This window comes from Cervus elaphus, chromosome 9 (assembly GCF_910594005.1).
Source record: "Cervus elaphus chromosome 9, mCerEla1.1, whole genome shotgun sequence".
NCBI classification, from domain to species: domain Eukaryota; kingdom Metazoa; phylum Chordata; class Mammalia; order Artiodactyla; family Cervidae; genus Cervus; species Cervus elaphus.
The window spans coordinates 51,990,810-52,013,231 of record NC_057823.1 but is presented as its reverse complement, the minus strand read 5'-3'; the positions used below and the strand labels follow the sequence as shown (position 1 = coordinate 52,013,231).

At 38.2% G+C, this 22,422-nt stretch overlaps 1 protein-coding gene across 1 annotated transcript; it reads right to left on the bottom strand.

The window, feature by feature from the left end:
* Positions 1-850: 850 nt before the first annotated feature.
* Positions 851-20,431, bottom strand: PAIP2 (poly(A) binding protein interacting protein 2). Its single transcript, XM_043912917.1, has 4 exons — positions 20,275-20,431; positions 5,155-5,318; positions 3,951-4,130; positions 851-1,783 (listed from the first exon to the last, which is right to left on the bottom strand). Exons 2-4 carry the CDS (start codon positions 5,290-5,292, stop codon positions 1,727-1,729), a joined length of 375 nt encoding a protein of 124 aa, XP_043768852.1. The 5' UTR covers positions 5,293-5,318; positions 20,275-20,431; the 3' UTR covers positions 851-1,726.
* Positions 20,432-22,422: the final 1,991 nt, after the last annotated feature.

Genomic DNA, 22,422 nt, shown 5'->3' with positions numbered 1-22,422 from the left:
AAGTCTGGTTAGTCTTTGCTTTTAATCATTAGGTTACTTAAGTTTATAACCTCTAATTATATTGCATGATGATCATCTGGCAGTATGTGGAAATGAACTCATCTGCCCACCCATCTAGGCTTAGAGAAATGGTCTCTAACACTTACATACTTGGCAGCTTGCTGTGCCACTTGTGGTACTGAGCTAGTAGAGAACAGAGGGGGCTGGTGGTATTGTGGCTCCAAAAATAGCAAGAGCCGAACAGGATCAGCTACTTCAGAGTCTTAAGGTACTGACATCAAAGGACCATAGGGAAAATGTGAACCAGGACTGACTAGATGGCCTTCTTAATCTTGAGCCCTCCAAATTTAAGAATAGGGCTGCAAGGCAGAATTATATATGGAACCAGGAAATTGCTAGTTGACAGACAGCCTATCCCAAATAAAGATTATAAATTAGTTTGTGAGAGTGAAAAAGGGGAAGATCCAGGTGAATCCAAACAGCAAACCAGACCAATCAGAGCAGCAATGGTTTGTGAAGGGCAGAAGCCAGTGGAGCTTATACTAGAGTAAGGTTACCAATATACTGGCCAGTCAGAAAGTTTCTTAACGTAGATATGTATGATTGCCTTGACACTGCAGCCTGAGGCAACCAAGGTGGGCTACGGAGGGGGCTATGGGATTTATTTTACTGCTATATTTTGGACAGATACTTATATAACAACACACTTGACACTATGGAATCTAATAAAGCTTGCTCTCTCAGCAAATTTTGCCAACAAGGTTGTCCTGAGGGACTGGGCCCACACTAAAGTGAGTATCACCACTTAAGAGCCCGTATTTCAACACCAATAAACACAAACATCAGTAGCTCAGTTCTACTATTATTTATTTTTTTAAATATTTTTGAAAAAATATAATTTTTTTACAATATTTTCAACTTAAACACTATTCACACTGAACACGTATGGCAGCTTAACCTACCCAAATAAGAAGTTTAAGAAGCCAAAACTGTTCTAGCTTTGTTAAAAGAAAAGTTGTGCTGCAGACTATTGTAGTGATGGTTAACAAAGCAAGGAAAAGCACCACTCAAATTATATAACAATTTCTTTGTTCAATTGAATTATGGGTTGGTCAAATGTTAGATTTTACACAGGTAATAGCTATGATGCAATGACTCCTTAGAAAAGGATGGAATTCTCAAATCACATACTTTCTTAGATGTAACACTAGGATAATTCAGTATTTTCTTACATGATAACACACTGTAAAAGCCAGGAGACTTAGGTTCACTACCTTGTAACCTCAGTAACTAAAGACATACTTAAATGTCTATACTGAATTATTCCAATTAACCAGCAAGCCTTCTTCAGAAAAAGGAGATTCTTTTTGATGGGAACGCAAATTTAAGACTGAACTGAGAAACTCACTTAACAAGTAGAATTTAATTTAGATTTAGAGATCATTTAATTTGGTGCTTTATCACAACTTGACTGGTGCTTCTTTCCTTGCTGTTTTCATTTCAAGCCATGGGGCCAATTCTATTCTCAGTAAATGTTTGACAGCTTTTTACTTAATAACAGTCTCAGCACTTTTATTAAGCATGCAAGACTAACAAAACTTTGGCAATGCATAAGTGTAACACAGTGACAAGAGAGAGCTTTTACAATTAAGTCTTCTAATACTGCCTTCACAGTGTGGAAATTGTGCTACATCCACCAAAAGAGGGCCCCGTCTACTCAAATATTTTAGTACTTCACCCCAGGAACAAACTCCTTTGCATTTGGATTCAGATTGCTCTTGACCTGGAAAATAAGTACATAAAAAAGCAAATTCATTAAGAGATAGCTTCAGATACTCAGAAGCATTCAACCCAGATCCACATGCAAAACATCTTCCAAAAATAAAAGACAAAGTCAAGAATTCAGATGGTAAGGTAAAACTGAATTAAAAAACATCTATAGCAGTCAAACAAGGAACCAGATGTAAGCTATGTATATTATATCAAATTTTATCAATTTCCTAAAAAGAAAGTAGGAATTGAAATTAAATTTGCTTAAGTGTAACCAGAAACTCACTAACTGCACATCCACCAAAGGAATGTCTCAGAAAACAGGATTCTATTCCTTTAACTATGATAGTTGACTTTCTTTAAACAGTTTCATACTATGTAAACATTAAACAAGTGTTGAAATGATGATTATAGTGATTGGGGAATTGTTTATGGATTAATTTTACTTTATGATACTCCTTGAAAATATGGAGTTGTCTTTTTACAATTGCTGTATTCTAATTCCCACAGGAAGCATGGTATATAACAGGAAAAGAAAACTACATGGGGAGTCAGAAGATCTAAGTTGGAACCCCAGCTCTGCTAACTAACTTCTTACGTAGGCCTGGATAAGTCACTCTCTGGGACTGTTTTTTTATCAGTTAGGGGAGGAATGGGCTAAAGCCTCTCAGAGCCTTAGAGGCTTATACCACCATCATTCTGTATTTATAAATCTTTACTTTCCTAAGTAGATATGTTAGCATACAGGGAATAGCTGGAAATTTTCCTCTACCACATCTCTGAATGCAAATTGATCAAGACAAAAAGAAACCAGGATGGATTCCAGAGCCTGAAATGTAGGCATGCTGGCAATTTTAGATTGAATATGAGCCCTCAACATTACTTACTTCAAGACCAAAGCATATTAAACAACATATTGGAGCAATAATTTAAGTTTCATAATTTAAACAATCATTCTCATCTCTCAAGGGAAATCAATCTAAACTTTGGGCAGATACAAAATAACAAGGAGTTAATCTCAAATAGACCCGGTCAAACAAACCAGTTTCTAGACAGTGGAATGATACTGGGTCCAGGTAAAGTTATATATTATGCCCAGCAAAGAGCTTTTTTCCTCAGAGGAATCAGGATTATTTGTGGTGTGACTAATCCAGCCATAAGCAAGCATACCCCAACAGACTGTTCAGATCACATATCTGCCCAATTGGGTTACTGTCCTTTACTGCAACAAAAGCTATACCACAATGTACATTTCAGTGTTCTCTATACAGCCCTTTAGGAAAACGGTTTCAAAATGTCTGAAAGGGCAGGCTGGCGGTATCTTCTGGGAGTGCTTTAAAAATTAGCATGTCTAGATGGTTGATTCTATGGATGGGATGTTCCTGAGAAAATTTCTGTTTTTAATGCTTCATAGGTCATTATGATGTACAACCAGGTTAGGAAATCACTGCACAGTGAATAAGACAATTATAAAATGACTTCAGAGTCTAGGGGTATATTCCAGAGAACCGTCTTGCAGAAGCAACTAGAGATTGTCCATATGGAGAGAAAGTTTAACATCCTGACTAAATTATCTTAATTTTAGCAAAAGGATCATCAGGTTTTACTTTAGTACTGATGCTTAGTCATCACAGTTCCTGAAAACACTTTTTACTACAAATAATCAGCAATGAGACATTGGGAACAACTAAAAATATAAATAGGTTTGTGTTCCTTTTCTGCCAAGAGTTTGTAAGTCTTTGTTAAATCACAATTCCAAACGGGGTTAGGGTAACTCAATGAAAATCCTGGGTTAGGAAAAAAATCTCCAAAATTTTACCTTTCAGAAAAAATTTGTAATTTCACCATATATTTAAGACAGAGCAAAACCTCTCCATCAAGCTAATTTTGCATAGGCAAATCACATGAACATACTTGTCCCTTTTGAATGACTACTTTTAGACATTTACTAAAAGTAGTGTCAGGAAGTCTATTAGTAGCCTCAGACTAGCTCCAGAGTGCTGCCAAAAGTCACTCCATATCATAAGTGAGGCCAGGAGGCCTCTGCTTCCATAGTAAGAAGCAGTAGAATTTCTTAAGGGAAAGAGACGTAGAACTCTTCTTAAACAGATAAATGCTGGCTTTTCCACTTATGAGAAAGATGAGCTAGGTTTTAAAAAGGTGAAAAAATAACTCTTTACCACAAGATCTTCCAGGGAAGAGCCATCACTGATAACAAGGTCATTAAACTGGTCTTGGATTTGGTCCATAGTTTGTGGGAGATCTCGAGCTGGAATAAACCACTCATGTTCCTCTTCTTCTTCCAGCATTTCTTGGAAACAGCGTTCAATAAATTCTTCTTCCCATAACTCCTCTTCTATCTGGATTTATAATAAAGGGTAATTTATAGCATACTTGCTAAGATGACATCATTAGGAAAGGCTTAAAGTATCTTGAACTGAACCATTAAAAATCACAATGTCATACCTTCCTCATTTGCTTCTATGCTAAGATTAAAAAAAAAAAAATCTTTCCCATAAGACCTGGAAAGATCTACTTAGATTTTTGCTATGTCTTTACTTGTCATAGCAGAATATTCTTTCTTTCCACTAAAGGTAGCAGGGAAGAAGTAACAAAGAAGTGTTATTATGCAGGACTGGGTATCAGAATTACCTATGTTACTTCCCAAACTATACAAACCCTAAACCCACCCAAAAATGACTGGAAAAATAATCTTTAGAGGGCCAGCAACTTAACTGTCATTGAAATAGAAGACTACACTGCTTAACCTTTTTTAACACTCTTGAATATATATAACTAGATATGGTCAAATCAAGCTGGCTACTGATGACCAAAGCCAGGATAAGGGAGAAACAGACAAAAGATGAAAACAGGTACAAGAAATATGGGAATAAAGACATCTATCAATGTATGAGAGTTCTCTACAACGTATGAGAATTCTCTAAAGAGAACAGTGGGGGCTGGTCAGAACGAGAACCTTAGGTGAAAACCAGTACTTTGGTACTTGTGCCTGTCTAGTCTGGAGTCTCTTGACTTTCACCGCAATAGGACAATCTGACTGGTGTAAGGTAGTGGTTTCCAAACCTTACTGCTCACTGGAACCACCCGAGACCTTAAAAAAAAAAGTTTACCAGGTCCCACCCTAAACTCTTTTGAATCAGAATTTCTGGGGTCAGACACCAAAAAAAGCTCCCAAGGTTATTTCAATTGAGCAGTTAAACCTGGTAGTAATCAACATCCAAATAAAACAGGAGTGGTGGCACATAAATCCATGTATTTCATATATAAGGAACCAGGTGAAAAACACATTTCAGGGACAAGTACAATTATATTGATGGTTGTCATGGGCTACAATAAAAAAGAATGTTTATACACAAAACTAACCTGTCTGTTGAATTCCTCTTCATTTTCCATCCACATGTACTCTGCAAATGGATTGTCATCTTCATGAGAATGACCGTTAATTATCACATCTTCATTGATGATGCTTGGGCTAGTACTGCTGCGACTTGGATCTTTCATGGTTGGCGTTAGATGTAGTTTTTAATCTTAAAACAACAATACAGTTAATTTAGTCAGTCATTCTTTCAGTTCTTAGTGAGCATCTATTATTACCAGCCATCATGGTTAGGTATGAGATGCATATGATACATTAATAAACATGGTAAACCAAGCATTTGGAAAGCTTCATTTTTCTCCTAAATGATTTTAATGTCTAAGGAATAACTGAGAATAGCCTAGATTCTAATAACAGTAAACAAAGACAAACAATTATTTAAATGGAATCCCCAAACCATCCAATTTTTTAAAAATATTCTGTGTTCCATAAAACAAGCATGGCTTGGAAAATCAATATTAAAAAACCCAGGGACTGGAAGTGAAAACAAACTTTTAATAACTTCTAGTTCCTTAGTTGCAAGGTATAGCTGTGGCTCTCTCCACTTCATAGCCCATTCTCTATTTGCTTTATCTTTGGGTCTACGTTGAGTTCCTCCATGTCTGGACTTCCCCACAGTGAGTTTCAGGCATCTAATCTCATACAGTAATCTTATACTCAATCGTATACTCTACTCAAAAGGGGATAACATGATCTAACCTAATTGATATATTTCAAGTTAAAAGTTTGAAGCATTAAAGTTCCAGATTCTACAATAGTCTGTCTGTGTGTGTACGCCCAGTCAACAAGTTGTGTCCAACTCTTTGTGACCCCATGGTCTGTAGCCCACCAGGCTCCTCTGTCCATGGAATTTCCCAGCAAAGTATACTGGAAAGGGTTGCTATTTCCTACTCCAAGGGATCTTCCCGACCCAGAGATTGAACCCATGTCTCTTGCATCTCCAACAGTGGCAGGCAGATTCTTTGCCACTGTGCAACCTGGGACACCCCTATAATAACAGTCTGCCAATTCATTAACTCTGAAATTGCTAAAAAATGTGTTTACGTAAAGCAAGAGAGACTTGTACATAAATCCAAACATTAGTGTGATTTATGCCAAAGGAAGGCAACAACGTACCTAACATGAAGATAAGAGTTTAAAAAATGTCTTACTCCAAAGTTGTCATAATCAAACTAAACACCAAACCCAAAATATACTAGAAGTAGTTTTCCTTCTTTGGGTAAGGTTCAGGGACAGACTCGCTCTATGTATGTTGCCTGGCCCTTTAAACTCATTTTATGAACTTATCCTTAACAGGACATAAGTATTAAAAAACTTACAGCTTTTCATATAATATGAATGTAAAGTCTCTAAGCAGTGGGGGTGGGCGGGCCCAATTCTGATGCACATATGCATTTCCCCCAATACTGAATACTAATGACAATAGTATTGTGGTGCTAACATTTTTAGTTGTTAGGAAGTCCTGAATTAAGAACTACTGAGAGGGCTTCCCCAGTGGCTCAGCGGTTAAGAATCTGCCTGCCAGTGCAGGAGACACGGGTTCGATCCCTGATCTGGGAAGATTCCACATGTCGTAGAGCAGTTAAGCCTGTGCGCCATAACTACCGAGCCTGTGCTCTAGAGCACGTGCTCTGTAACAAGAGAAACCACTGCAATGAGAAGCTGGCACACTGCGACTAGGGAGTAGCCCCCGCTTGCCGCAACCAGAGAAGAGCCTGCTCAGCAACCAAGACCCAGCACAGAAAAAAAAAAAAAGAATTACTGAGAATTCTGCCTTACTTAGTGTTGTATGTGTATGAAAAAAAGGCAGAGACAGACTGAGATTTATGTGCTAGGGTGTGGGGTAGAGGGCTTCCCAGGTGGCTCAGTGGTAACCACTCCACCAGCCAATGCTGTAGCTGTGGGTTTGAATTCTGAGTTGAGAGGATCCCCTGGAAGAGGAAATGGCAACCCACTCCAGTATTCTTGCCAGAATAATTCCATGGACAGAGGAGCCTGGCGGGCTACAGTCCATGAGGTCACAGAGTCGGAACACTACTGAACACACGCACAGTGTGGGGTAGAAAGAAAACACGATCTGGGTTAGGAAACTGAAGCACTATGAAAACAGACACAACAGAAAACAGATGATAGATATCCTTGATATTTTTATTTATCATTAATCTTGGATTAAATAAACCCTCATATTTTGATAACAAGTTCTGACTAAACAGCAATCAGTTCCTCTAAAGTAAATTACTCATTCTTATATATCAGGCTACCAAACATTTATATGCTCATCTTTAAACAAATTACATTTTAGAGTCGACTCAAATATTATGAAAAGAAGGTCAATTCTGCTTTGCAACTTGATGGAACTTCATTTACTCTGCACATGAACCGATCATTAAACTATGTTCAAATACATCTCAATTTACAACAGCTTTTCATTATTTTCCCAACACGTATCCTATCCCAACTCATACCCATTAAATCCTACCTTTCAGAAGACCACAGTATTAATAAGTGACTTATATTTTTAGTTAAAAATAGCAAATAAAAATCATGTTTAGCAGGGTACAGGACATTCAATATTCAAGTAGAACTGAACAGTTAAGTAGCAATTATGTGTGAGACCTGTACTAGAAATACCACTAACTTGTTTTTGAATATGCTTCAAGTGACTATAGTAGTATATAAATACAAACTTTTTAAAGAAAAAGTGTTTTCCATACATTTCATGAGCATAAGCTTATGTTAACAATGAAAATCTGCACCAGCAAATTCTACAGTCTGGGAATCTCAAGGGAACCCCTCCCTCCTTGTTTGATGCCAACCAGTAACAAAATATAAATAGTGCTTAGCAAAAAGGGCCCAAGCCCTGCATTTGACATGTCTCTAGGTCAGCTTTTTGCCCATTATCACCTCACCAAACAACCCGTGGCTTTGGCACAGATCCCACTGCAAGTATATGAAGGACAGTAAATAAAATTTAATTGTCAAGCAATATTTGGGAAACAAATCATAACCGGAACCAGTAAAATCAACTGGAGCCCGGGCACTAATCTTACATCTTAAGATAGCTGAGGAAGGAACAATTGCTGACCAGATTTCTGCTACAGCCAGTCAAGTGAAAAGCCAGAGGGGTGAGGATCATTTACTTTCAGAACATTGACAGGTCTACAATTACTGAGTGTAAGGTGTTTTAATACAAGGTATTGTTATCAGATTTAAAATTTTCTTCTATGACCTGTTCTTGATTCTTCTTAGACCACACAGTTTATATTATGTCCTATGTATGTTGTGGGGCTTCCCTGGTGGCTCTGAAGGTAAAGAATCCACCTGCAATGGAGGAGTCCTGGGCTCAATCCCTGATTGGGAAGATCCCCTGGAGAAGGGAATGGCTACCCACTCCAATACTCTTGCCTGGAGAATTCCAAGGACAGAGGAGCTTGGTGGCCTACAGTCCATGAGGTTGCAAAGAATCGGACATGACTGAATGATTAACACACACATGTGTTTTGCTATTAATTGAGTATATAGTTCAAATACTGTAAAATTTATTATTTTAAATTGGCATCTGTCAAAAACAGTTAAAGGCAAATATAGTAGCCAGTGCCAGCAAAGAGTAACAGTTGGGGCAAAAGGGAAAGGAAGATCGGCTGGTGAAGGAGATGCTTTGGGAATAAAGGCTTTGAAAAGCTCCTACATATTCTGGGAAACCTAAGAGGCCACAGGCATGCCCAGTGCTGGCAGCACACTCAGAAAAGACCTGACAAGACTATTCAAGCTTCAGGCTCTGCACATAAAAAGGTTAAGAAGAGCTGTAAAGTGCTCAAGTGTTAAAGGTGTGCCTCAGCATACAGCAGCAGATTTGAGTGGGGAAAGAATCAATAAACTTGGTAAATCAATAAGGATTATTTAGTCTGAAAAACATAAAAAATAATGAAGATTTAAAAATGAACAGACCTCAAGAGATCAGTAGGATACCGTTACATGTACCAATATATGCATAATGCATATGGGAGACCCAGAAGATGAGAGAGAGTGAAGAATAATGGCCCCTAACTCCTCCAACTTGATGAAACCTATCCAAGAAGCTCAAGGAATTCCCAAGTAGAATAAACTCAAAGCAATCCACATGGACACACTGTAATCAAGTTACTCAAAGTCAAAAACCAAAAAGAGCATCTTCAAAACAACAATATATGATTTCACATCAGAAACTAGAGGCCAGAAAACAGGACAACACATATGAAGGGATAAAAGAGGCGGGGGGCGGCGGGGGGGGGGGGGGATGGAAACTAAAACATTCCCAGATAAGTAAAAAAGTGAGAGTTCATTCATTACCATTATACCTGTCTTATAGGAAGAGCTAAACTGAGTCCTTCACATTGAAATAAAAAGAATACCAGCATTAACTTGAATTCACTGGAAGAAATAAAGTGGTAACTATACAATAAATAAAAAGTCACTAATAGATTTCTTGCTTTATAACTCCTCTTTTTCTCTACATGAAACTAAAGTAGCATTAGTTCACACTAGTTACAAACTAAGGCATTATTTGTAATGTCCAGGGCAACCACTAGGAAAAACCACCAAAAAAATCACTCCAGTATTCTTGCCTGGAAAAGTCCATGGACAGAGGAGCCTGGCAGGCTGCAGTCCATGGGGTTACATGACTGAGCATGGGTGCATGAGGGTGGAGGGAGATGGGTTGGTAGCAATAAACCGGTAGAACTTAAAAAAAAAAAAGAAAAATATAGTGTAAGGTGTACTGCTGAGATGTATCATCATCTTATTCAGAGGCAGTCCAAAAGCAGCATCTTCAAGTCAATGAGCTCAAATCTATATATATTAGTCTCTTGTGGCTGATAAAAAGCTTCTCTCTAGAACAAAACCAACAGAAACTTAAACAGGAACTCCTGAAAACAAAACAGAAGCACCTAATTTGCTCGAGTGATGTTTGAGGGCACAATGTATATAATGACTTGACAAATACAGTTAAAAAAAAAAATTTTGAGAAGTAAACCATAACAATCTGTTGCTGTTTTGTCTTTGTTCATGATTTAATGGAAACCACTTAAAAATTGGCAGAAATGAACAGAGAAAACCCGTAATCCCCTTACCCCAATTTTTAATGTTCATATTTGCTTCAAATAACATTTATTCTGCTTCAAAGAACATTTATTGCTTCCAAAAAATTTATTTTTATTATTTAAAATCCTAAAATTATCACAAAATATAATTCAAAATTTTTAATCTTTAGCCTTAATCTCATAAAAGGATTTCTAAAACACAGTAATAATTCAGAACAAGCAATATTAAATTACTAATACTAAAAATCTAGTAGTTGTAAGAATACATCTAATACATCTAATAAGATTTTCTTAAACAAAAATCACAAAATGGTAAAACAACAACGTAGCAGTGTTTTCAATAATCATTTGAAAAATTCTGGATAATGGGTCTTTGCACATAGTTAGGAAATTTTGTTGGAAAAGGAAGCATTAAAGTGAAAAAACTGTTTATGTACAAAGTAGACCCTACTTAAACAGGTCTTAAGTAAGTTTTTTCCTTTCCATCTTCAATCTTACCCAGAGGTAATAAATTTTAACAGCTTAGTGTATGCCCTTTCATATTTCTTTGCTTATAGAGACACACAAAGAATTTATATATTTTAATAGAATCATGCTAAACTAATATATTACATGAAAGATCCTTACTAGTCAATATGCACAAGTATACTTTATTTTTTAATGGATACAGTAGCAATTATTCAACCATTTCTTCTCTGATGCACATTTACATTTCAAGTCTTTTCATTACAAATAATCCTGCTTTGATCACCCTTGTACACATATCCTTTTCTAGTTGTGTTTTCTGTACGATACATTCTGGTAAGTGAGAATAACTGGGTCAAAAGCCATGTGCATTTGTAGCTTTAAAAGACAGATTATATGTCAAAAATATGGTAATGTACATTGCTGGGTGCTCCCATTTCTCTGCATCCTCAACAGCTCTCTATATAATCAATATAGCATTTTACTTTTGCAAACAGGTGAGCATAAAAGAATCTCACTGTTTTCCTCTACAGCTGCCAGGATGTGTTCATCTCATTTAGGAAATCTTTTCCTATCTTGAGGTTTTATTTCCTTTATTTTCTCTCAGTATTTTTATAGTTTCTTTTTTATATTGAAACTTTAAAAAAAAACCAAACAAAAACCCAACTATTTCCATTATTTTTTTTCATTATTTTTAAAATATATCTTTACATATTTATTTGGCTTACTGGGCCTTAGTCGTGGCACATGGGATCTTTAGTTGCAGCATGGGGAACCTATTTCCCTGACCAGGGATTGAACCCAGGCCCCATGCACTGTGAGCATGGAGTCTTAGACACTGGACCACCAGGAAGTCCTCTAAATCTTTAATTCATGCGAGCATTACTTTGAGTATGATGTAAAAGATCTATATTCATCATTATTTAAATGAAAGTTTGTTCCTCAGGTTTACCATGATCAAATTCCTACTATACTGTTTCCTTGTTCTATGATGGTATATTGTATACTGTTTTATCCCCAACTTTTATTTTGAAGAATTTTAAACTTACAAAAAAGTCATAATAATAGTATCATAAACACTTGTACCTTTCATCTAGATTCATCAACTATTAGCTTTTTGCCACAGTTGTTTTCTCTATACAATTTTTTTTGGCTTAACCATCTGCTATGTTGCAAACCTTTCATCTTCAAATATTTCAGCACAGTATCATACTGTTTTGAATACAGTAGCTTTTCAGTAAGTCTGAATACCTAGTATCGTACTGTTTTTGAATATAGTAGCCTTTCAGTAAGTTTGAATACCTAGTAGCACAAATCCCTTAGCAACTTTCTTGGGGGAGAGGGGAATCTTGCACTTTCATCTTCGTATCAATTTTAGAATTGTCCATAACAGTCTGATGGGAATTTTACTAAAAATTTGCAGTTTAATCAGCATCATGTTTTTATGTTAAGCCCTCTGGCCAGGAAGATGGCATATCCATTTACTTGGAACTGTTTTAATTCCTTAAAGCATAAATGAATCAGAACTTTTTACCAATAGTGGTAGACTAGATTATTTATAGTCTTCCCACTAAAAGTGTTGGATAACATATTCCTAAAGAAACACTCAAAAGTGTTGAAAGGTAAGTAAAGTGGGAATTCAAAGAACAAAGTGGAATTTTTAAACACTGAGGCTGCCTCTGCACTGAAGGCTTCTGCCCATTAGGCTTCCGTGAGTTGACCTTGGATGCTTCATGGGCCAAAAGGCATATGGGAAAGGTGGAACAGGAGATCCTCCCACTCTAAGCTGGGACCCTAAAGGGCTATACACTCAGGTTAAGGGTGAACCAAAAACGACTCCCTCCCCACCAAGCAAATCAAAAGGAAAAGGTGGAAGGGAACACAGACACTGTGACTATGGCTGGACCTCTTATGGATAGGAGGAATAAATTCTCATCACCTGGGAGGTCCAGAACATCCCAAGTCATGAACTGAGTATAAAGTGGCCCTTAACAGGTAGTGTCCCTAGTGCCAGAGCTTGGCAAAAGCAAATGTAAAATTCCTTGGGAGGAAGGCATCTTCATTCTAGGCCTTAAGAACCTCAAAAAATAAATCTTTAAGGCCAATGAAGAGTTCAAAATGAAAGATAACCAAATACAAAAGGCAAAGACAAAGATACAATAAGCAAGAAGCAGTGCAGTTTACAGAGTGTTGCCACTCATATGGCAAATGATCATTACATATCAAGCTTGAAAATATCTTCAGAAACAGCCAAATATAAAAAGTGCACACAGTAGATTTGGAAAACAGCCAAATGATGATATATAAAAATCACAACATAAACAAAAATATAATGGGTTTGGCAACAGACTAGATCTATACAACAGAACTGAAGATAAAAGAAGTATCCAGAAAACAGCAAAAAGATAAAAAAATACAAGAGGGTTCAAACAATATAGATGGCAGAGTGACAAGTATCAAGTTCCAAAAGAAAATAACTGCAAACCCAGACTGTGAGAACACTACATAAAATATAGTTTTCAAAAAAATGAACTAGGAATTTTTCCATCCTTATATTCAGGAATTGTTTGAATAACAAGAATTATGGGATCCCCAAAGACAAATGAATCTAAAATTATAAGGGCTTGGTAGTTTTAAAACTAGTACATTATTAACAACCTTTAATTTTCTCTTGTTTTGATAGGTCTATTCAGGTTTTCTACATGTATGGATGTGAGAGTTGGACCTAAAGAAGGCTGAACGCTGAAGAATTGACTATTTCAATCTGTGGTATTGCAGGAGACTCTTTCGAGTTCCTTGGTTCAAGCCATTCAATCTTAAACGGAATCAACCCTGAATATTCATTGGAAGGACCGAAGCTGAAGTTTCAATACTTTGGCCATCTGATGACAAGAGCTGACTCATTGGAAAAGACCCTCATGCTGGGAAAGGCTGAAAGCAAAAGGAGAAGGGGGTAACAGAGGATGAAATGGTGAGACAGTATCACTGACTCAATGGACATGGATTTCAACAAACTCCAGGAGAGGATGAAGGACAGGGAAGCCTGGAGTGCTGCAGTCCATGGGGTCACAAAGAGCCAGACATGACTTAGCAACTTAACAACAACAAACCTCTATGGTTAACTACAGTAATTTTTATTTCACTAAAATCTCATTTCTCCAGAATTTCAATTTTGTTACAACAAAAACTAATTTCTCCTATTTCATAGCTAATTTGCCTATGTCCCCTTTTCCTTGATAAGGCTAACATGGGATTTATTGTAAGGAAAAAAATTCCAGCTTTACAATTTGCAGAACACAGTGAGTGTGATAAACTCTTCATACAAGTAAAAGAGGGGGGTGTGTGTGTGTTCACAATTTGCAAATGTATAGAATCTCTGGAAAGGTAGAAAAGAAACAGAAGCAAATCATATCTGATAAGGGAACTTTATTTAGAATAAAGACCTATTACAACTCAAAAGACCAACCAACCAATTTGAAAATGGGCAAAACATCTGGAAAGTTCTCCAAAGGCCAAAAAACACATGAAAAGATGCTCAGCATCCTTAACCATCTGGAAAATGCAAATCAAAACCATGAGATAATACTTTATATTAGTGAAAATATGGAAAAATTGGAACCCTCATTTGCTGCCAGTGGGAAAGTTAAAATGGAAAACAGTCTGGTAGCTCCCCAAAAGATTAAACATGGAATCCCCTTATAACCCAGCAATTCCACTCCTGGGTATATTCCCAAGAGAAATGAAAATAAGTATCCACATAAAAACTTACACAGGCACAATGTTCATAGCAGCAGTATTCTTAATAGTAAAAAAATAGATAGAACCCAAAGGTCCACCAGCTGATAGATGGATGAATACTGAAAACATCATGCTAAATCAAAGAAGTCAGTCACAAAGGAACACATATTGTATGACAGAGCATGGCCATAAGATTTATTTTTGGGGTAATGAAAACGTCCTAAAATTGACTGTGGTGATGGAAGTACAACTCTGGTAATATACTAAAGACTACTATATACTTTAAATGGGGGAGTTGCATGGTATGTGAACTATAGCTCAGTAAGAGCTGCTAAAAACAAAACTGAGAATATGGTTGCCTACATGAAACGGAGGGCTTCCCCGGTGGCTCAGTGGTAAAGAACCAGCCTGCAATGGAGGAGACCCAGGTTCGATCCCTGGGTTGGGAACCTGGAGGAGGGTATGACAACCCACTCTAGCATTATGCTGGGGAAAGTTCATGGACAGGCTACAGTCCAGGGGGCTGCAGTCAGACACGCGACCAGACTGTCGCAGTCAGACACTCAGACTGAGCACGCATGCACAGGGAAGAGAGCAAGATGGCTACGGAAACATTTTGTATTGTTTTTTGGGAATGGAAAAATTAAAAATTCAAATTTTTAAAAATTCAATTTTAATAAAGCTCCTGCTTTTGGTTTTATTGGTCTTTTCTACTTATCTCATTAATCTTAGTTTTCTCACATTATCTCCCTTTCCTTTCAACATAACTTAAATTTGTTGCTCTTCACTTTTACAAGTTGACATTTTCATCCTTTTACAAATAAAAATTTTGTATCTATGAATTTTGTATCTAGATGTATTTGTATCTAGATATATTGTATCTAGAAGTTTTAACACAACAGTTATCAAGTTTAGGTAATTACAAATTATTTAATTTATATGCAGAAGAATGTTCTTAATTTCCAAGTGATTAAGGTTCTTTTGGTTACCTTTTGATGCCTGATTTCTAGTTTTATTTTACTCTGTTATAATAAAATGCAGCCTGAAAACCTTCACTTCGGGGAATTTATTACAGTTCTGTTTGCAGACAACTGTTTTTGCTGCAAAATGTTCTTTGGGTCTAAAGAGAAAAATGTGATTTGTATTTGTTATCTTTTTAAAATTTCTTTTTAAAAAAAAATCGGAAGTATGGTTGCTTTACAATGCCAGTATCTGCTGTACAGCAAACTGACTCTGTTACACATACAGACACATGGCTATACATTAGGACTATATACAGGACTATACATAAGCTATACACAGGACTCTGCTGTTGTGATTTCTATTTCTAACATAAAAAATGATGTATATATATATTAGGCTAATTCTGTTAAATCCTGAAAGTGATGTATTCAAGTCCTCTACTATACCAAGTAGATTACTTAACCCAGTCTGAGACTCTTGTCTCATAGGGAATTAACATTTTTGGTAACTGATGTTTGGTAGTCTTCCATCATAATTTCATATTTACCTTTATTATAGATTTTTTATACTATTTCTGTAGTGTTTATTTTCCTACTTAAAGCAGATTAAAAAAATATTTATTTTCTGTAACTTAAAAACTACTGCAGAATCTCAGTTGGGTTTTTTACCCCAGTTTGACATATAATTGACATACAGCACTGTGTAAGTATAAAGGTGTACAGCACAATGACTTGACTTATATCTACTGTGAAATTAAATAGTTTGAATAGTTTCCTATCAAGTAAAAATATACTCTATACACCTTCAACAAATTCAAGACATTTTGAACGCTTTACTTTCCTTTCTCAATATACCCAACCCCATCTCTGCTCCAGACAAGGCAAGACCTTTAGAATTTTACTGACCCATTTTCTTGTCCCACCCCACATCCTGAGCTTTGTAAAAATAATCTAGCACTGTTAGAGCTACACTATTAGATTTTCTCTTAGAGTATATAGATAATCATCTTGCCCTAACTTGTTTTGGCTTAATATTTCTCCAAAAGATTACCCAAGGATATATAAATTTCTAGGCTACTACGTATCTTAAACTGTCTTTTACAATGAATTTTCTTTCTTTTGTAAACATGCTGTTTAGCTAAGAGCCTTATATTCAGATATTTCTCCAGGGACTTCCCTGGTGGCCCAAGGGTTTAGAATCTGCCTGCCAATGCAAGGGACACAGGTTAGGTCCCTGGTCTGGGAAGATCCCACACCCTCTGGGGCAACTAAGATGGTTCATCACAGCTACGGAACCTGGGTTCTAGAGCCCGTGATCCACAACTACGAAAGCCTGTATGTGCTCTGCAACAAGAAAAGCCATGACAATGAGAAGCCCATGCACCGAAACTAGAGAAAGCCCACATGCAGCAACAAAGACCCAGTGCGTTCAAAATAAATAAAAATTTTTTTAATTAAAAAAAAAAAAAATTTCACCAGATTTTGGTTAAGAGCAGTTTTTTCCTGCTATCTGGCACTTTAAATCTATAAACTCTTTTCCTCAGCTGTTTTTTGCCATTTATTGGTTTCCAGGAGTGTCTATACATTTATAGTCTCTACAAAATTTTTAAATATGAAAATAAATAAATCTTTTAAGTTTTAGAAAGTTTCCCCCTTTTTCATCTCTTAAGAACTATCATTAACCACTTCATGAGGTATGTAAATAAAATCATTATACTATATACCTTAAACTTATACAATGCTATATTTCAATTATATCTCAATAAAACTGGAATAAAAAATAAAAACATTAACTCTTAAAAAAATTCTCATTAAAATTCAAACAGAATTTTCTTTCTGCTTCTTTCATTAAACTGACTCCACAAGGAATTTCCTGGTGGGTGGTCCAATGGTTACAACTCTGGGCTTCCACTGCCAGGAATCAGGGATCAATCCTTGGTGGGGGAACTAAGATCCTACAAGCCGAGTGGTGCTGCCAGAACCCCCACAAAAAAACAAAAAGAAACTGACTCCACAGACTTATCACCTTTTCTTATTCCACTGGACTCTGAACTACTGTAGGCTCTTTAAACTTATTTATTGTTTTACACACATATATTGTATACGTATGTATTTTAGTGAAAAAAGATATAGAAATTCTGCATCAGCTTCTATATTTAATTCAGAAGTCTGTGAGCAGCACTGAATTTTTTTAATGTTTGGCAGTACAAAATAATGATTAAAAGCATGGGCTCTGGAACGAGGCTGCCTTTCTAGAAATGTAATGTTTCAGGTTTCCTATCTATAAAATGGATAATAACGAGAGGAAGAGGTTGCTAGGCAAACAACCTAGCAGATAACAGTATTACTAAACATGTAGAACAATTAAGATTGCTACCGCAAAGTATAAGATAAAAACAACAGGTCCAACCACTTGTAGGAGTGAAACAATGTCACAGAAAAATGGCAAAGACTATAACCGTGACGTCAACTGCAGTGTAACTAGGTTATCAGGTAAGAACAAGGATGGTACAACACAGCTGAAAAAGGCTCGAAGTGCATCAGAAATACCACCCTTATTTATAAAAACTGATACAAAAAGCAGCAGTCAGTTCAAATAAATCCACACTATCCAACTTGGTAGCCACCAGCGACTTGTTGCTATTTAAATTTAAATCAATTTTAAGGCAAAAGTAGAGGTTGGCAGAGGATGAGATGGTTGGATGGCATCACCGATTCAATGGACATGAACCTGGGCGAACTCCAGGAGATGGTGAAGGCCAGGGGTGCTGCAGTCCATGGGGTCAAAGAGTCAGACATAACTTGGTGACTGAACAACAATTTTAATGCCATACAATCAAAATTTTAGTTCTTCGGCTGCACTTGCTACATTGCAGGTGCTCAACAGACATGTGCTCAGTAGCTATCTTACTGGACAGCACCATTATAAACAATGAGGAAATTAAGAAAAAAGACTGAGTTACTGATAGTGAATCTCAGACTGTATCATACGTGAAACCTTAATGTATCTGTGCAACAAGGTGATCCAGATCACCAAGACAACTTGGGCAACTTTCATTTTGGATTGGGTTCAAATCCCAGATATGCCATTAACCACCTAGAGGACTCTGAATATGTTACTAAATAACAGGCAGCATGCTACAGAGGTTAAGAGCACATAATCTCTGCTTGGACTTGAATTCCAGCTCTTATTAGTTGTGTAACACTGGGCAAGTTACTTCACATCGCTCTTTCATTTATAATCTTCATTTTACAGTAGTACTTGCTGCCTAAAGACACTAAAGACTAAATACTTGTAAAAGTACTTTGAACAATGCCTTGCATTACTAAGGGCTATAGAAGTATGTGCCTAATAAAATCATCTCTCAAGTTTCTACTGATTTCAAAATGGGCAGGATAAAACTTACTCTCCCTGCTTATTTCACAAGTTAAAATAAAAATGAAAATCACCTTCCATGCCATAAAGAAACAGAAAAGCAGGCTACACTTTTGGGAGAGTCACTTTTTTTTTTTTTTTGGTCAAAGACACCTACTTGTGAGAAAAAATTAAGTTCTGTTCAAGTTCACAATTAACAAGTGGTATAAACAGCGTAATTTGCTCAAAATATCCTCTCACAGACCGGAACAGAAACACAAAACAGCAAACACTAGGAATCTCATTAAAACCCTTAGAGAACTTTATTTGCATACATAACCTGCAGCCCATGAAATTTCAAAGGCTATTTAAAGAAAACTCAAATCAACACCTGACCAACTGCTCAACGCAAACTGTGAAAAATCATACCACCAGGTTAATTAGACAAGATTAGCCAGCATACGCAAAATGGGAATTTGTCTTCTGCTGAAATGTCAAAAGCTGTCAGCTGTTAGACCTTCATCCACGGCACACTGGATGCCAAATTCTTTCTAGAGTTTGTGGTTTCTGTGAGATGACGGCGTTGCAAAATCAGGGAAAAGGCAACAAAAGGAAGCAGAGAAGGCCCCTTTTTGCAGTTACAGAAAATACCAATGCTGGCTGCTTCAACATGTTTTGAAACAAACAACTTTACCACAAGCTATATATTTCTGATGGTGCGAGAAAATAAGCATAGTACAAGGAAACTAAAAAGTAAAAGAACCAAAATTGAAAAACGTGAATTGGCTGAGCCCTTAAAAGTTCAACTGGCTCAAAACAGTCCTGGAGTAGGAGTTGACAGTACTCCAAAGGACCTCCTAATCTGAGCACGGAATACAATGTAACTAAAAATAAGGGGTAGGGGATGTCGAAGAAACCGGAGAAATCAGAAAGGTACAGGCTCGCAGACGGTTACAAAACGCTCTACTAGTATGCAAGGCAATCCGCCAGTCCCTCCGCCCCTTTCTCTTCCCCCACCCAAGCTTCAGGAGAAGCGCGCAAGCGCAGCAAGAAGGGGCAGCGCGTGGCGACGCGCAGGCGTAAAGTGGGGAGAAACAATGAGCTTTGTTGCCGAGGCGGCAGCGGGGGGCAGGAGAAAAGGGTACCGGAGGGGGGGGTGAAGGGACTGCGGTGGGGGTGGGGGTGGGGGCTCGCGAGAAAGTGCTATCCCGGCAACCATCGCGCGCCACTGAGGACCCGGATAGAGAGCTGCGAGATCCAAATCATAAATAATAATGACAATGAGAAAAAAAAGTGACGGCCATTTCTCAAAGAATAAAGAGACTAAGTCGGTCCAAGATCATCTCTCAGACTCAACTGGAAGAGGCAAGGAACAACGGGGCCCATACGGGCTTGGTGGCCAACGACCCAGGGGACCCTCTAGGCCCCTCAGCCGTCGCCGAGGTGCTGTCCCTCGACCGCCGGGGCCGCCGCACCCTTCTCGCCGCTCCGCCCGAGGGAACCCCTCACCCAGTGCACGGCAGCGGGGACGGCAGCCAACGAATCCGGTCGGCCTCCGCGGATCTCCACAAGCAGCGCCGCTCCCCCGCTCGACGCGCGCTTCGCCCGCAGCCTCCCTTCTCCAGTCCAAACAAACACCCGAGCCCGGAAGTGACTTCACTTCCGCCGCTGCCGCCGGCCCCGCCTCTCGTCCTGTCTGCGCTGCCCCCCGAGGCCACCAGAGAGCGCGCGCGAGAGAAAGGGCGACCCCCAAAGTTCTTGTCGCCTAAGCGGCACACGTGTGCATGCGCACAGGCCTTTCCTCCGTACCCTTGTGACCGCGGGGAACGCTGGGAGTGCTGTCACGTTTTCTTAGGAAAACCGGAGTGGAGATGGGCCGGTGTCCCCACACGCGCCCATTCTTCAAGAATGATGGGGTGCAGTGAGTGGGGGAGCTAGGAAGGAGACCCAGATAAGACACAGACGTGGACTATTACACACCTCAACAGTTACCTCAAACACACTGACATCAAATAGGAACATCTAGATAACGAGAGTGCAGTCACACAGCCAGACACACACACACACACCAAACGTGATATACAGCGTCACACTATGAGTGACACGTACCAAATCATATCCAGAGATCCTGACACAGAAAACATAACAGAAATAATAAACTAAGACAAATTCACAGAGGCATATTACACAAGCACCTGCACTCATACACGTCCAGGTACACCCTTTTCGAACCCAGATCTCACCACCACTATCCAGACATGGCATGAAAACGTGAAAGTACCTTTGGCCAATCAGGCTTTTTCAACCACAATGGTGAACTCAATGTGAGCTGGGAATTGAGATCTATAACCCCCTTTCGAAGTTACAAAGGAAATAGTCTGTTCAGAGGTAAGACAGAAGGGTAAGAGTTAAGGGTCCAATAATTTTCCTCCTCCATGATCTCGGATGTGCTGCCCGCCATACATTAATCCATGCTTCCTTGCTTCCTCATTGGCAAGTCCTATGTATGTTTTTAGTGATACTAATCAAGGTACAGTGTATAGTATGTGTAAAAAAAATCTCCAAATATACATTTGAAAGGGGACACACGAAAACTTCTTCCCCCTGGGAAAGTAAAATGAGGGACTGACATTTATCTTTTTACTCTCTTGTGAACCTTGAATCTTAAAAAATCAAGCTTTTCTATCTGCTAAAACTGAAGACAAAAATTAAAAAAAAAAAAAGCTCCCTCCATGGAAGTCCTGAATCCGAGAGCGCTTCTCTCTGCCTAGGGCCATTTCATTCATTAAAAATCTTTGAGTCAGCCCAAACAAAGCTCCAAAGAAATAAAATGTGGTGGTTACCCCTCAGTCAACCACGTTGGCCACATTTGCAAATCTGTATCCTAAACCGACTAAAGTCTCTGTGTGGATCACAACAAACTCTGGAAAATTCTTAAGAGAGGGGAGTACCAGACCACCTTACCTGTCTCCTGAGAAACCTGAGTGCTGGTCAAGAAGCAACATTTATTAATGAGCCAGACAGGGAAAGACCAACTGGTTCGAAAGGAAAGGAGAACAGGGCTGTATATTGTCAACCTGCTTATTTAACTTATATGCAGAGTACATCATGCCAAATGCTGGGCTGAATGAATCACAAGCTGGAATCAACACTGCTGCGAGAAATCATAAAAAACAAAACCAAAAAGATTGCTGGGAGAAACATCAATAACCTCAGATATGCAGGTAATACCACTCTAATGGCAGAAAGTGAAGAGGAACTAAAGAGCCTCTTGATGAAGGAGAGTGAAAAAACTGGCTTGAAACTCATTAAAAAAAAGCTAAGATCAGGGACTTCCTTGTGGTCCAGTGGCTGGGGACTTCATACTCCCAAAGGAGAGGGCCCAAGTTTGATCCCTAGTCAAGCAACTAGATTCCACATGCCCCAACTAAGACACCTTGCAGTCACAATAAATTAAAAACAAAAAACAAACTAAGATCATGGCATCCAGGTCCCATCACTTCATGCCAGACAGAAGGGGGAAAAGTGGAAGCAGTGACATATTTTCTTGGGCTCAAAATTCATTGTGGAAGGTGACTGTAGCCATGAAATTTAAAAAGATGCTTGCAAAAAATAATTTAAAAAAAGATGCTTGCTCTTTGGAAGGGAAGCTATTAC

Bases quoted from the DNA above. Each gene is read 5' to 3' on its own strand.
- PAIP2 (XM_043912917.1), bottom strand. From the start codon at position 5,292: ATGAAAGATCCAAGTCGCAGCAGTACTAGCCCAAGCATCATCAATGAA. The intron at 4,131-5,154 runs GTTAGTTTTGTG...TTATAAATCCAG, and splicing joins AAGAGGAATTCAACAGACAG to ATAGAAGAGGAGTTATGGGA. The intron at 1,784-3,950 runs GTAAAGAGTTAT...CTTATTTTCCAG, and splicing joins CTTCCCTGGAAGATCTTGTG to GTCAAGAGCAATCTGAATCC.